Here is a 16912-nt window from a genome sequence, read left to right on the forward strand (position 1 = left end):
TTAGAAATTACATTTGCATGAATTTTTGTACACATTTTTATGATTGGGCTAAGTTACACTTGCTATTTGTATCCCTTGAATCATCCCTCTTCTTTTTCTGCCCCTCTCTCTCTCTCATCAATTCACCCCCTTTGCCGAGCACCCTCTTGGGATGGCCACATGAATGAAATTCATCTTGGTTTCAAGGAGAAAAGGAAATTTATTAAAGAGCAGATTAAAAAAAGAAAAGACTGCCTCCTGAATAAAGGTTGGTACAGCTCTTAACTAAGAACTGGAGAAAACTGGCAAATGCTTTATGCAGTTTGGCAGTTAGTTATTAAGGGCGATTACCATTGCAAATATATAGGAAGTACCGCAACAATGGAATAAGAAACTAATGACGACTCGAGGCGCACCAATTTTATTTAGTTTTAGGATCTATTCCCAGACAATGGAAGTGTGCATTCACAATTCGTTCAAATGGAAAATTGTTACTCGGTGGGCACCTTGTTCCCACGAATTTGGACCTCAGCCCACAAAGGCGTAGAGAGGCCGTCATCAATTTGCGTCCTCTCGATGCAAGGTATTTGACGTGATATCTGTAACCTTCTGGCTTAAAACAAAAACTTCAAGTACAGAATGAGCCAAGCTGTGATGGAAAAAATAGCAAAAATATGCTCCCAGAAAAGAATCGCACAAGCCTCTTTGTCTGCTACTCCCCTCAACGTTGCCACAGCTCCTGCAACACGAAAAAATGTGTTTGTTCTGACTCAATGAACAAAGAGCAAGTACAGCAGACAGAGTGAGAAAAAATTTGCAGTATCACAATATCTTTGATACCGAGCTGCCGGTAGAGAACGTACAGAGTGAGCACAGTGGAAGGAATTTTAAGAGAACACTATCAATTCACCTGCAAGGATTGATGATGGCATCGTATGTTGCAAAAGAAGAACAAAGCGGAACAGCTGGTTATCTGGGGGGAGAAAACCCAGCTTATCCGCCAAAATCACCACACCAATCCCTGCTGGAGGTATAAGGAACAGTCGTGCAAATGTGATTGCGATTGTAGTACGAAGCCCAAGCTTAGAACTTCCTGGACCTGCAAACATTCCAAACCTTTTCTTAGGAAACAACTTTGAAGCCTTTTTCAGTCCAAAAGATTGCAGGTGTACTTTTGCGTCATGTCTCTATGTGCAGCTGAAAATAAAATTAAAAATTTAATTATCATTGAACTTCAAAGAGATTTGTGTTAAAGGATGATTTACCTTCGACCAGATTTCCTCCTAGGGCTAGCATTATACAAGGTATCATGGCCCCCCTGCATCAAGAAAATGTTCAGTGACCAAATCATGAACCGTGCTGGAATTTCTGTAATATTCTGTAGGTTGAGGCCTTACCCTAAGATGCTCAGAGTGTCTGTGAAAAAGAAAAGCGGTGCATCATCCGTCAACAACAAATTCTTCAAGAATGGTGTGGCACCGACAATCAGCGCTAGCATCTGAAAAGACCCGGAAAAACCAGCACAATCAGTAGTGCCACTGAGTCTCCACATTAACAGAAAGGTAGACAAACTAGCACAAAATGCTGCTCGTCATAAGACTCCATAATGGTGCTGATCAGTGTGCTTCTTTGTTGTCTGATAAAAGCACCCGGATAGCTGGTGCTTCAGTACTCCATTTGACTGATAGACTCGATTCCTAAGTCTTCCCTAGCAACTCTTCTTTTCTTTCCCCTTTTTTGGACTCTCCTAAGTCTTCCTCCAAACACAATTGGAGGGGGGGGTTATGAGTTCCCTAGTGATTATCTCATATCCTCCTCCAAACACAATTCAAGACTATTATGTACAATGCAGCAACAAACATGTCTTACAGTACTGCCTGGAAAATTGTGAAGGTTTGTGGACTTCAGAAAAGCAGCCTTACGGAATCACAAACAAGCACGAAACATGGCTTCTATACAGCATCTTAAGTGTAATCTGCCAATTCAATTGGACGACAAATGCAAAACACGACATGTGCGGATGCTTCTATTGCACAATTTTTTTGACAAGACACAGGGGTGCTCCTTTTGTTGTTATCATCAAAGCATAACTTATTAAACTAAGAATGTAAAAAGAAATATGAAGCATTTTGAAACTCACTGAAGCAATCACTGCTGGCTGAAGTATATACGTAATCCTTTCTTTCGAAGCTTGGACAAGTTGAGAGATCTGAAATCAAGAGAAGAGCCAAATTAGACATAATGGGTTCATGTAGAGCATGTATTATGCCTTCATAAGAAAAAATATGTACAATTTTCCAATTCGACAACCATTTGAAAAAAAAAGGAAGGAGAGAGAGAGAGAGAGAGAGAGAGAGAGAGCATCTTCATAAGAAAAAATGTATAAAAGCTAGAAATCCGAGAAAATCCATTTTGTAAGCAAAGCTTTGCTCATGTTCTCATCAGTATCCGAGCATAAGATAAGTATATGCCTCTCATTTTATAATCTCTCAGTATGTAAGATTGGATGGGGGATATGATATGATGTAATACTATTACTGTCTCCAATAGGAATGGATGAGTGATAACCTTGATGCATAACATGCCTTGCTCTCAGTGCACACTAGCAGCAATCCCACATAGGGGGAGGAGGGAGAGAGAAATGAAGGTTTATTGACATTGACACAAACCTTAAAGATCTATAAAGCTAAAGTGTGTGAAGCATCTTTGTTCTACTAAGAACCTCTGTACTAACTGTTGCTATGTAAGAGACATCAGAATCTAAAAGTCATCAAATGTATCAAATTTGCACTAAGTGGTCTTAGTTTGATCTTTTTGGCCAAAGGCCCATCGCCACCTTGGGGTTTGTCCTCTTTGTCACCCTTTTGTCTCTTGTTTTATCTGAGTTGCCATCTTTGTAAGCCAGGTCGAACTTTCTCTACGGAAATACAAATTTCCGTCTTCTTATTAGCCAGCACAAATCCAAGGAAGGCTGCTTCTTCTTCCTAACATGATCATTTATAAGCTGAAGGAATCAATATGAAGATGGTTTTTATCCTTGTTGAGATCACAAGAAAGCCTTTTATTTGGGTCACTCACTGTGCCTTTGAGTTCTTGCCGAGTCTCATGAGACCTTTTAACAATGTTAGGGTTAGGGTTATGAAGTTGCACACTTCTTGATGAATGGTTGCGTACATTAGTTTGTTCAATAGCATGGAATAGATGCAATATGTCCTTTAGGTGTCTTGAGGCCCTTCAACAGCTCCTCAGGTAGGAGCACTGCCCAATTGTAATCTTCTTCACTTCAGTAATGGGGCGAGTGTAGCTACAAAGGTTCATCCTCTATGTCCTCCCTTTTTACAAGAACAAAGATATCAGCTAGAAATAGCACGCTGCCTTCTCTAGATCCGCAAGATGGATCCCATTATATGTAAATCTAGTGCATAGCTCCTTGAAGCTTCTTCAAAAAATCTATTTAGAGAGAGCCGTTTTTCTTCAAAAATCTATCTTTTTCACGTGCTTTCCAAATCTAGCCCTGCTTTTAAAAAATTAAGGCTATGGCCTTAACTTAGTAAGTTCTTTTTTGTTGTCGCATCTCCCAAACAGAGTGGAATCTGAAAATAGTCAATAAGATGACTTTTAATCGACTTTTGATTCCTGACAACTTTAATCTTCATCTCTTTGTCACCAAAATCTTCTGTCCTAGGCCTCAAATCTGCATTTTAGATATCAGAACTAAAGCCTATTAGAAAGTCTACAGTTCTCTCATATAGACTTTTTCCCAAACGAATTGTTTTCCCATACATATTTGCATTCCGAAAAGGATATTCTGGTAAAAAAAATACAAGAAATGTGATAATGAAAAACAAAATAGAGTGCAGTGAGCTAGGTCCTCATGGTAAGAGATTGAAGAAAGACTATAATAGGGTTTCTCAACTGAGTTTACTTTACCATAAAAGTCTATTTGATTTGACTTCTTGAGTCGGTGGAGATTTTGCACCATTAGTAATGTGACCTATAACTTGGCTCCATGAGATGAGACTCAACTTACAAGCCCAGGTTGCAGTGACAACTGCCTCGTCATCCAATTGCAGCTCCTACGCAGCATATTTGGCAGGTTTTGGGGCTCCAAAGGGCAGCAACACGCATGGAAAGTGGGCTGGGGGAGGCACCTTTTATAGGCAGCCTCTCAACCTCCTCCAGGTCATCCCTTAAGTCTGAGCAAACAGCCCGACCAGCCTAGCCAACCAGCCAACAGGCTGGTCGGTTGATGTCCTCACTATCTCCCTGCATTCATCTCTGTGTTTCTGTCCAATATATATTTCATTGTAACTTAAAATCACCAAGTGGAGTTCAGTGGCACCTGCTATCTTTTCAATCCTCTTTCTCTGAAGGTCAGCTAAAACACATATTATCTCAAGCACAAAACTAGTTGAATGCAATGACAGGAAAAAAACTAGAAACTGTCAGCCTTGCAAAGAGGAAGAGTGCACAGTCAAATCACTATGGCTATTGTCCCGACTCCCGCTTGTATGCAAGAGGAAGATTTGCAGGACAGAATGATGTGGTCTGCATAATGCGAGAGGAAAATGCCAATAATATGGAATATGCTAACTATTGTGACTGTTAATTCTCCGTACTCATCCTATTCCTTGTATTACCGTCAGGACTTGTGGAACCCTTTTAACAACTGATTAAGACTTGTGCAATGCATCATCATTATTGAAGTTGGCCAGTATTACATTGCCTTAACCAATTGATGAGTTTTGGTCACATCTGAAATACTGCTGACCCATTAGCTTCAATGTGCTCCTGACAAAAGTAGGCATCTATCTCCGCTAATGCTTGGATGAAGCGTGCCGTATGATTGTGACGATGATCCTTGATAATTGTTTAGCGAATCTAACCCAGTAGCATGTTCGACCTTATCATATGAAGACAAAAGGGAAAGCCACAATGTTGAAACCAAGCTACTGCAATATCCCACCGAGGTGACTTCATAAACATGGATTGCATCAATAAATCCTCTCAGACATCCATCCACACAAGCATTACATGAATACGAAGGTCTTCATCTTGTGTATCGGTCAGATTCAGTCTAAGGGAAAATGAAGGCTTATAATAAAGAAGGCTAACAAAAGTAATCCAAGATTCGAAGTATTCAGCGTGAACCAGCGAGGCAGAAAGATGCAACAATCTGCCTACAATTTTGCCAACGTTTTGAATTTCATCGTTTTTCCAAACAAATTTGATTGTTTCAGAGTTCAAAACAAAGCTCACAAAAGGATGTCCTGACCTTCGACTTCCACCATGGCATTGCTTGACGAAGGGAATAACCATTGACTCCATTTTCTTCGGCATTTAAAAGTTGAATCGTTGTTGAGTCACCGCTCTCGATATTGGGCTTTGCATTGCCACAATCTAGATCCTTAGGAGGAGACAGCATATCAAAAACAAAAGTATAAACGATCATTGCTCCCACCTACAAAAGCCACCAAGGGATAAATTTCAATGTCTAGAACTTTTAAGGTGTAACACCTTAAGATGCAATAATGAATCACATCATACTACCATACCCATTGTCCAAAGGATATGTATGCAACTCCATGTTTATTGCAACTGTCAGGATCTCCAAACGGATTGCTTTCATCCCGGCACACTGCACCTAGGAGGACAAGGGGAATATTCCCAATGTTCCCTTTCAATTCAACAGAAAATAAAGTTAGCGGGGAGCCTACTCAGTGCCCGAAAGCTGAATCTAGGGTGCCTGACAAAATTTAAAAAGGATACGAATAAGGTCTCTTGGTTTACCAATGCCAACCATGATTATTGTGAACTTCGCAAATTCTCGAGGTGGCCTGGCAATAAGCACCACAATGAAACCTATTGTGCACCCGATCACGGATGCTAGAACCACGTTCACAGGGAGGAACCACCTGCATTAGATATGAACAAGTCATCAACATAAATTTTATATCGGTGATTAAAAAGCGCTCGTATATGGTACAGTAGAGCAGCGAGTGAAATAAGAAACGTACCATTGAAGCATCTTTTGGAGTGTAATCGCACTTCCCAATTCAGTAAATATGAGGCACGGTAGGAACAATGCAAACACGAGCTGAAAAGCAGAGCAAGGGGCCCGAATAAGTTGAGGGAACAACTACAAACAAGGTGAACTCATTCTTGAAATAGTTATGCAAAAGAAAGCATCACCCTTCTAGGCACGATTAGGACGAGCTTCTAAGATTTCAACTATCTTTACCTTGCTAAGCAACTTGATCCCACTCGGAGAGAGGATATTGATGGAGCGAGTAGCCATTAGTACTCCAAATCCGCACATGACTAGCACTTTCGCAATGGGAAGCAGAGTAAACTTCAATATGAAAAACAACCCAGCCTCTGGGTCCATGATTCCTCGATAATCCTAGAAGAAGTCCGATAAAAGGGTGGTGCTGTTGAGACAAGCAATGGGGGAGTACCCTGCGATCTCTTCGGTACCGTTGCTAATGTATTTACCGAGAGCGACCGCAGGGATTGGAGAGATTAGATGGGAGATACTCTCTTCTAAGGCAGGATCGTTATTAAGCTTCTTCAAATACAATAACCACACAAAGGTCGCTTGGAGCCAATCCGGTATATGAGGCTTCCGTAAACAATTGTCTTAGCCATCGCATTGCAAGCTTTCTGATGTATGTAACGTGGGCAATGAGAGGGAGAGAGATTTGAGTTGATAGACCAGAAAAGTCGTAGTATTTCGATAAGAAAGCTTACACAAATCAATCAAACTCTCAATCCTCAAACTAGCAGATGCTCATGCGGATGGGGCTTGTTGCAGCTACTGACAAAATCACCTATCTATGAGTGGAGGTCGTGTAATTGGAAGTTGGAGAGGATCTGAAGCATGTCTGAGTAGAGCAGAGGAAGGTGGATAGCAAAGAGGCGATGATGCAAAGAAAGAGTGTGTGTCTGACGTTAGAAATTTCTACTCTTTTGATTCTTGTGTGTTGAGGAGGAGGAGATGAATGAGACGATGCGTGTTTTCTCGCCATGAATAGTTAGTTGTCTTATTTGCTTCTGCTTCTTCTTTGCTTTTAGAGCGCTCGCTTGGCATGCTTCTTTTCTTTCCACTTGTTGTTTGCTTTTTGCATGCCACCTCACCCCCCAAAAAAAATCGCTTCTTTCGCTAAACTCAGCCCCCCATTTTTTCGCCTCATCCAAGAATATGGCCCCAAATTCGCCCTCATCAAAGAATATGGCACTCCCCTTTTTTTATTTCACCCCTATCCTAATTGCTATTGTCGTCCCCCCCTTATCATTTGCACCAACACTACTCGTTTCACAAACACCACACTTCATTGCCCCACTCGTTCGGACAAAAAAACAAAATTCATTGATTAGGAATGGTGAACATCCCTGAACAAACATGTCCAAAAAAGTCAAAACTCATTAATTGCTATGGGGGTATATATGAGTGGCACGTGTAAAGGGTAGTAGTGCCATTTGCTTTGTTTTTAAGCTTTCATACACTCTCACATCAACTTGCCAATGTCCCCATATAATAGTATGTGTGACCCTCTTCTACATCAAAAGATTATTGCTCCCAACTTCTGCAATCTAGGATAATAGTATGCTTGAGCTACAATTGACTCTTGCTGATTCTTTATGGCTTCCATAATTCTTTGCCAGTCCACCCAACCACGACTCGAACATACATATGTTTGCCAATCAAACACCTTGGAATCTCCATTCAGCTATTCTATAAACTGTCACATTCAAGTATCAACACATTGCATAAGGATTTCAAAGACCCATTAAGTATGGCATCTAGATGGATACGATCCTCGACTATTTAGTTTCTTTCTTGTTCATCTAGCTTTAGCTTTTTTTTAACATCCCCAAAGAAATTATATTCGTGTTGCCCGTATATAAATCCTAGAGCAACCACGTGCTCCCCAAACAGTAGCTCTCTCTCACCAGTTAATGTCCCATTGGCTTTTTAAACAGATTACTCCCTTGCTCCCTTTTTTTTAAAACAGAGAATCCCTTGCTCCCTTTTAATTGTTAATCCCCTTAATAAATCGATTTTAATTCTTCATTCACCCAACTAATGATAATGACATGAAAGCTCCTTCAAAAGATACAACACCTTAACTAGTAGTGAGAATCTTTTAGCTATAAAGATAATGTATGTAACATACTATCTTGTGAGAAGTAAGGTTGTGGAACAACTCTCTCTCTCTATGTGTGTGTGTGTGTGTTTCCTACACTACAATTGGCAAGGCATCTGTAGATAAGTGTAGATTTAAACCCAATTGGCAAATCATTATACCAAGCACTTCCTGTTGCTAACAATCAAGAACAAATGTTAAGTATTGTTTTTTTCTCCAACTCACAATGTGAGTTGCATCATACAAAGTTAAATCTAAAGTGTGGAGGTCCAATGCATAATAATATCTCATAGTCAAACAATCATTGGTAAATTCAATATAGTTGTAATATGTCTCCTCTATTTTGAAAGTATGTCCATCACCTACCAACATCAAAGTTAATACAATGTATAATGCATGGGGAAGACAACCTATTGACTCTATCCCATGGCTTTCGCAGTGGGCAAGGTGTGCTAGGTGTACAGAGTTTTGTGACTTTTTGTCACCTACAGATATATCGTTGTCTTCATTTGTAGTATAAGTGTAGCTTAGGACCTCGGGTCGTATTCCGGTGAGAGACGTAGGCTCATGTGTGGGGAGAAAACATCGTGCATGCTTGTGTGAAAGGAACATTCATCAACATAAATGGGGTAATGAAGGCTTTTCCCTCCAGTGGGGGTTTTAAGTTTTAGAAAGAGTTTCAGGGTTCGGAAGGAGTATCCAGGGTTCAAACGGGGGTTCCAAGTTTAGAAGGAGGTTCAAGGTTAAATGGGGGGATCCAAGGTTCATAGTAGAGTACATGGTGGAGAACTCTTCTCCCTCATAAGTCTTGGAGGTTAAGGGTTGAGGAACTAAGCTAAGAGAGTAAGGGTTTAGGGGAAGCATAGGTGTGGGAGACAAGGAAGGTGTAAGAGTATGGGGGTGGGGGAGAGAGAGGAGAAGGGAGGGATAGAGGGAGAGGAGGAGTTACAAGGTTGGAGGAGAGGGGAGAAGGAGGCAAGGTTAGGACATGCTTTTGGACGTGGAGTGCAATAGAGATATATATGGCAAGTTAGATGTGAGATAGGCCACGTCATCCTCTGACACTACTTTTTGTTGGTGAGATGGGATCATATGTTGCTATTGCAAGGGTGGGATGTTGGTCATGTCATGCCTTGTAGATAAGGCATACATATGCTATGAAAGCATCCGTCTCGAGTGGAGTAAACCTAGCATGTATGGTTGACAAGTCTTGGCAAATTTTGCACAGAGTTTTTGCCCCAATGGAACGTTCCCATTTTATGTTTGGATAAGCAAATATGATCTTGAAAGTTGGAGTTGTTTCCATTGGATGAGTGCTCGTGCTTTGAGATGGCCTTCAACTTGTAGAACATCCATAAGCTCTTGTTACATCAAGGTCGTGCACTATAGTGGGACTTCATTTGTGGTGTCACCCATTGCCTCATTGTTTTGCACTAGCAATTGGAGTTTAAGCTTTGAGATGGTTACCTTGTGGGAGTGCAACTCATGAGACTTTTCCTTATATTTATGGTAGATGGATGTATATACATTCTTAAGCTTTTTCATCTGCAAGATGACCTGTTCTTGTTGAGGAATGGCTTCATTGGTATTTGACCATCGATCCAAGACTGATCTTGGATGTTTGCTATAGTTTGTCTTTCCAATTCTCAAGCATGCTCCTCCTTGGCCAAGCTAGTGAATAGTTTTGACATTTGAAGCATCTGGTTGGCTTGATGATGAAGGATGATAGACGGTGATGAGGTTTGGTGGAATTCTTGATACAACTGGTACCCATGTATCCATCCTAATGACCCTGTTGTATTAGCAGGGGTTTACTCCATTGGTAGGTCTAACACGGGTGCAATAGTCATGTCGCTGAGATCTTGCAATAGATCCCTTTGTGCCTCATTTATTTTGGCATGATGTTAACCAATGGGATTGGTACTGATATAGCCTCTGGCTCTTCCTCCTATTGTTGATGGAGATCTATTGGTTACAAAACTGTGCGCCGAGCTGTAGCATCTCATGGGGAAAATCCCAAATTTTGACCTCCATTATAGGCAGTTCTTCTGGGACATCTTCATTGGGCAATGTGGTATGAGGAGAAGATTGTGATGGCTCCTCCCACATAGGTGGTGACAAGAGGATGTCCAAATCCTTAATAGGTTGTGGCAATAAGGGGAGAGTCGTTTCCTTTTCCTGCACCTCTTTAGTGATGATTACTATCAATAAGTGACAAATTTTACATTTTGACCAAATGAACCACCATCGAGTTTCTTTGTGAAGAAGATGACCAAATGCTAGATCTAGTCTTGTTTCACTTTCCTACTGAGAAAAACAAATGTGCAGAGTGGAAGGGAGTGATTTTAGCAGCACTTGACCCCCAAGATTGTACTTCCAATTTGGACAGGGTGTACTACTAGTCATTAAACTTGTAAATTAGTTGGTTTGCAGGTATGATAGGTGTTTGTGTAGTGTGAGAGATGTGAATTCAGCACATGCTTTGAGAGTGTGGAATGTATGCTTATTTTGATGGAATTTCATAGGGTAGCTAGGACTTAGTCATCACCTCTGAGCCCTAGTAGGTTGAAATCGATTGGTCTACCTATATGTGCGAACACGAACACATGACAATGAGTGTGCATGTAACAATCTAATCCTAAGGGAGATTTGGGGTTCTCAAATCTTTTATTTTGTCGATGTTGGCTTATGAGTTGTGGATAAGTTGTGAGTTGTCATAGTGGTGCTTGAGTCTGCTGCCATTGATCGTTGATTTGAATTGCACTCCATCCAAACTTTCGAGGAGCACATTACCAATGGGACTCTTCTTCTTGAATTTATAAGGTCCTTGGCCTTGATAATTTAATTTGCTCATGTGGACTTTGGCATTGTAGAGCAAGACAAGGTTACCTTCATTAATCTCCTTATCCTTGAGATTCTTATTAAACCATGCCTTCGTCTTTTTTTTGGCTATCATTTCATGGTAGGCTCTTAACCTCAATTTAGTATGCTTCTCAAGTTGGGGCAGTCGTGCTTCTAGAGATTCTTTATCACCGAGGTGCTCTTGTACCGCCACTCATCGATTGGGGATAATGAATTGTAATGGGACTACTGCCTCCCACCCATGTACAAGTTGGAATGGTGTAAAACCTGTGCTAATCTTAAAAGTGGTTCTATAGGCCCATAAGGCTGAGTTGAGCTTTTCCACCCAATTAAAGAGTTTGGGTTCTACTATCTTTGTGAGAATACTGCAGCGGGTTTTATTGGTAGATTCTGCTTGCCCATTCCCTTAGGGATAGTAGGAGTACTCTTTCGATGTACAACCATGAATCCTAAGAGAAGTTCTTGGATCGCTACATTGACAAAGTGCATTCCTCGGTTAGAGAATATTTCCAGGGGACATCCGACAACCATACTGTGTGATCACATTTTCACAAAGGAACTTGGCAGTACTTTTGGCATCTACTTTGTGTACTACTTTTTCCTTAGCCCATTTAGTGAAATAGCATGTTGCCACAATGATACACCAAGCTTCTATTCCTTTAGTAGCATGATGTTTGGGTCTTACAAAGTCAATTTCCCATTTTTCAAAGGATTGTTATGCCATGATTGTAGTTAAGGGGTTGAAGTCTTTGAGTTGGAGTTTGACAGTTTGTTGGCATATATCACACTTTTTACGAACTCATAGGCATCATTCCACAATGTGGGCCACCAATAGCCAGCTAAAAGAACTTTTCAAGCTATGTCTTTTCTAGTGAAGTGTCCTCCTACAATGCCTTCATGCGCTTCATGGATGACGAGAAGGATTTCATGTGGGATGACACATCTACGCAAGATCTGATCTATACCTATTTTGTACAATTGCCCTGCTATGACTTGATATGGTGCAGCTGCAATTATGAGTTTGTGGGCTTTCATTGGCCGTAACTGTGGTGGGGGTCTTCCTATCATTAAATATCCAAGGTGCCAGTACACCATTCTGGGACAACCTCAATTTGGAACAATGTGGCATCAGCATCTTTGACTCTAGTGGGTTCTTCTCCAGACCCAACATGGGAAAGTGATCGGCAATGTAGTGTTGAGCACCTTTGTGGAAAACTATTTTGAAATTGAATTCTTGAAACAAGAGAAGACACTTGGTTATTCTTCGTATTACACACAAACAATTCACAAGATATAGCAATGCTTGATGGTCCATGTAGAATACAAAATCATTTACCAATAAATAGTGTCAAAATTTCTTGACACTATAGAGCATTTCTAGTGCTTCTCTTTTGATGATTGTTTAGTTGATTTTGGCATCATTGAGTTGGCGACTAGCAAAGTAAATTTGGTAATCCTTGTTATGATCCCTAGGTTGGCATAGGATGCTCCTTATTACATACTTAGAGCCATCAATGTGGACATGAAAATCAATATCCCAATCAAGAGCTATGACGATCGGTAGGTGTCATTTTAGAAGCTTAAAGGCTTGGTCACACTCCTCTGTCCAAAAGAATTCCACCAACTTGTATAGAGGGTGGGCCAATTTTGTATTGTGAGTCGATCTGTACCCCAATCATGGAGCACTGATGCTTCTTGTAACCAATGGTGTCCAAGTAAAACTTGATATAAAGTCTTGGGGAGATCCAAGACTGTGAATTGGAGAGAAAAGCATAGCCCTACTATGTTTGTGGGTGCCCAAGGGTTTTGTGCATGAATCATCTGCAAGGCGGATATTAAAATGAGCTTTCTTCATTGATGGTAGACCCCATGCATCATAGAGATCCTTTCATAAAACAGTCACACATGTGCCACCATCCACAATGGCTTAGACCTCATCATGTGCTTTATGGATCAAAGGCACAATGATATTGCTTATGTAATTTTGCTCACCCAATCGGACTGGGATGTCTTCTGTGTCTTCCATAGGTGGAGGGAGATTTGCTAATTCAATCTAGCCCTTGAAACTCGCCCAAAGGTTGGGACAGTTCTGTAAGAGGATGCCAATGGGGATGGAGACACGGCAACTTAGGATGCTTGAGAGGGTTGCACCTGGTAGTTGATGTTGTGGAGCATTGTGTTGTGGCCTTGGTTGATGGGAACTTGGACATAAACAGGTGATTTGGAAAACTCGAGAGTTTTCATTGAAGCTGCAAAGATGTTATGGAGGTATGTGTCCTCATTGAGATGCTCCAGAGAAGTTTCCAAAGTGGCAAAGGGAGGCAAACCCATGGATGCTACACACGCCGGATCCCAATAAAGTGCCAAAGACCGATACAGAAGCAGAACTAAAGCCCTAATCGTAGCTCCCATTTTTGCAGCATGAGGCATTTCGGCAAACATATTATTCAATGGGCATAGACTGACGAGTCAACCCCACCTATGTGCCTCTTCAAGGATGGTGGTCTTGGAAGGATTTTGAAGCTATGAAGGCCTTCAACCCCATGGCATAGATGATGTGGCATAGGTGATGTGGAAGTGATGATGTGGCTAATGAGCTAGCAGGATGATGTGGCCTGATGACGTAGCTGATAAGGTGACATGTGGCCAGATAGGGATGCCTGATGATGTGGGAGTGGATAAGTGACACGTGACTGATTGTAATGTATTGGAATTTAGGATGATTCTGATGGAATCTTTGGGATTTCATTGTCTTCTCCGTCGACTAAGGAATTGGAGAGGCTGCTATCATTGTGTGGGTAGCGTTGCAGCTCGTTGAAGTTTTCGTCGGGTGCGTTGGTGATGCTTGTGGTGCTTGGAGCAGATTTGCTGGCATGTCAAGCCTTGATTGGAGTTGCCTCAGCCTACCCATAGTTGACTGTGAGCATTCTCCGTGCTATGAGGTCGCTGGTATGGTATAGTATATGGAGGCGACTTGCTAGCTTGCTTTAGTCGAGTAGCCTTTTTGAAGAAGCTGGCTTGGTGAAGGAGCTCTCTACAATAGGTCGCATTGGCTATTGGTAGACTCACTCTTGGCGGCTCCTAAACGTAGTGAGCGGCGCTGATACTAGGGACGCAAGGAGGAGGTAGCCTTGGAGGTACTCAACGGGTTGTGTAGAGCTGCTGGCAGTAGGAGATCATCGTAGTTGTCGATGGAGCTGGAACTGCAGACCGACTGTATAGAGGCTTGATGAGAGGCTCGTAGAGCTAGAGTGTTGTTAGGAGTTGCCTCAGATGGAGACCTTTGTTAGGCTATTGTTGTTGGATAGCCAGTTGCATGAGCGCCTCGGAGCATGAGGCTGGAGATCAAGGAGGTCCAATCATGGAGACACGGCTAGCTACTTGCAACTGTGTCATTGTTGTCCTTGTTGTTGAGCTACGACTGGAGCTTGATGTGCGTTGCCTGTTGATGCGCCTTTGGAGACAAGAGGCATTGAGACTGGTTGGAGTAGCTGGATAGCGTTGGAGATTTGTGGGCTTTTTGCCTATGTGGAGAGGTCGAGTAGCTCTGGAAGGTTGAAGGCGCTGCTACAGTCTTCCTTAGTCGTGGCTGTGCAGTCTTCCTTAGCTATTCAAGCGGATGGAGAGCCGCTTCTTGAAGGCGTGCCTTTGCTATTGTCATGAGCCCATTGCTGCTTTGCTTGTAGTAGGTAGCTCATTGCTACTTTGCTTGTAGTAGGTGGCTCGTTGGAGGTCGCTGCAGCTTTGATGGAGGCCTATCTACAACTAATTACTCAAGGACTTGCAACTAGTCCAAGCATAGAGATCTCTCCCTCTCTCTCACCCAAAGTCTCACAGAGATCTCTCGCACACTTAATGAAATTCCTCAATGATCTCTCTCTCACTTGGAGAATAACTTCTCAAATTCTCACAATGGAATGAAGAAATCTCTCTGTTTCTCATCACAAAGAACTCAAGAAATGAAACGGAATTCTCACACCAATGGATGGAAATTCTTCTAATAAATGGAAATTCTCTACGGAAGTGAACTCTCACAAGAACACTCAAGAACTCTCAATCTCACAATCTCTCTCGCACTCTCAAGAATCGCAATGCCTCAACGGAAGGCAAGGGAGCTCTGATACCATGACAAAATATGAAGAGAGGAGAGGAGAAGAGTGGAGATGAGGAAAGAGGGCACAGCTAGAGAGCACACCACAAATGACTAACTGTACACTAGATTTAGTTGAAAAAATAGAATATATACAAACCCATTTAGGGTTAGGGTTAGGGTTAGGGGATCTGACCCTTTCCTTTATAGTACTCTATAAGGTTAGTGCTATGCACATATGATCACATGATGGTGCTATGCACATGTGATCACATGATGTTGAGCGTGAACTCTCAACAACATAACCTTTAACAAAGAATACCTATAGCTAATACAATGTGTAATGCATGAGGAAAATAGCCTTTAACAAAGGACATCCATAGCTACCATTATTATCACACTAGAATCTAATAGCAAGCAAGACCTATGGGATTGCCATTACATTCAACAAGTGAGAATTTATAGGTTTCAATAAGTTATCCCAAAGAATACATAAATCCAATTGTCTTAAATGGTACATCATGTAATGTAAACGATCTTTTGTTTAATGTATCTCTTAGAGTAACTCATTAGCCTCTCATTATTAATAGAGAGACTGAGTTTTCAACATGTCTTTCCCTATGGAATGCAAGAATGAAATAAACATATATATAATAAAAATACAAGTTACAATATCTAGTCTAGCTTTGTATCCCATTTCTCAAAATATGTAGAGGCTAGATTGTTTTCGATGGTTTAATACAAGTTAGTCCCAAAATTCAAATAAAGGACAAGCAAAAGAGTGATATGGGTATTTTAATCATGTAAATCCAAACTTGATATACTATGATTGGCAATTGAGCAAGATTATAAATTGAAGATTCCAATCAATAACCAAGAGAGTTATATGGGTATTATAGAAATACTCCTATCATTGTCTTTCAAGGCATCATGATTTGTACACAAGCAATGATATCTTCACATAGTTTAGAAGGCAAAGAACATCAAATAAATGCCACAAAAGTGGATACGTTATAGAAGCAAATTGTTCAAACATTTCCATGTTGAATCAAGTCCTAGTAGTTTGTCAATAATTGGCTCAATCTATCACTTGAATGCATCATTTTTGTGCCTTTCTATGGGCCAAGGAGAATGGTAGACACATGATGCACTATGTACCATGGAATGCACTCAAAGCTTCCAAGAATAGGGGGCGTCGATATCTTGAATGTGGCCCTTAATAATGTTTCATGAATTGGCAAATGGTTCCCTCAATTGTTTAAGAACTTTGATCCTTGGGTTGAACTCACTAGATGGTTTATTGGGAATGGCTTTAGTCCCAAGGTGGGATCTTGGAAGGGTCTTTTATGGTATGAAAGACTTTTCTTTGACTTCCTTGTTAGGGTCATAGGGTCGAATCTAATTGCAGGGCTTGTTTTTTCCTAGAAGGTCATTATAGGTAGATGCTCATGGAGAGGGTTGGGATGTTTAAAAGTGACACGAGATTGAGTGAGTGCATTTGGTGGTGCAAAGCGAGTTATGCTCAATGGCTAGTCTTTAGCATTTTTGAACATTTTGTATGCCCAAAATATTTTCAAAAAGGGGTTGGTGCATTGGTCATAGCTATGGGATGCCAAAAAATGAGATTGGTGCTCTTTAGGTGATACAAATACTTGCCAAACATTATTTATCATTTTGTAACAATGTTTCCTATTCAAGTCAATACCTTGAAATGAGAGCCATAAGCATGCCAAAGGCGGTTCCATTTCTTAATCCATAGCATCAAACCCACTAGTGAGCCATTTTGCTTTTTGCATTTTCTAGCGATTTTGATCCTCTTTGCACTTGTTTAGGG

The 16912-nt window shown here is 41.1% G+C and overlaps 1 protein-coding gene across 1 annotated transcript; it reads right to left on the minus strand.

Moving 5' to 3' along the window:
• Positions 1 to 304: 304 nt before the first annotated feature.
• On the minus strand, positions 305 to 6994 carry LOC147885959 (Auxin efflux carrier family protein). Its single transcript, XM_087396402.1, has 10 exons — positions 6221 to 6994; positions 5997 to 6076; positions 5770 to 5894; positions 5535 to 5656; positions 5255 to 5440; positions 2120 to 2188; positions 1377 to 1477; positions 1245 to 1297; positions 890 to 1078; positions 305 to 718 (listed from the first exon to the last, which is right to left on the minus strand). Exons 1-10 carry the CDS (start codon positions 6365 to 6367, stop codon positions 594 to 596), a joined length of 1197 nt encoding a protein of 398 aa, XP_087252528.1. The 5' UTR covers positions 6368 to 6994; the 3' UTR covers positions 305 to 593.
• Between the last annotated feature and the right edge of the window lie 9918 nt (positions 6995 to 16912).

This window comes from Dipteris shenzhenensis, chromosome 25 (assembly GCF_047967505.1).
Source record: "Dipteris shenzhenensis isolate YYH24624 ecotype China chromosome 25, Dip_SZ_1.0, whole genome shotgun sequence".
NCBI classification, from domain to species: domain Eukaryota; kingdom Viridiplantae; phylum Streptophyta; class Polypodiopsida; order Gleicheniales; family Dipteridaceae; genus Dipteris; species Dipteris shenzhenensis.

Excerpts from the sequence above, each read along its gene's own strand:
- LOC147885959 (XM_087396402.1), bottom strand. The coding sequence starts at position 6,367 with ATGGACCCAGAGGCTGGGTTGTTTTTCATATTGAAGTTTACTCTGCTT. Across the intron at positions 1,298-1,376 it reads GACACTCTGAGCATCTTAGG|GGGGGCCATGATACCTTGTA; the intron begins GTAAGGCCTCAA and ends TTCTTGATGCAG. Across the intron at positions 1,079-1,244 it reads AGGAGGAAATCTGGTCGAAG|GTCCAGGAAGTTCTAAGCTT; the intron begins GTAAATCATCCT and ends GAATGTTTGCAG.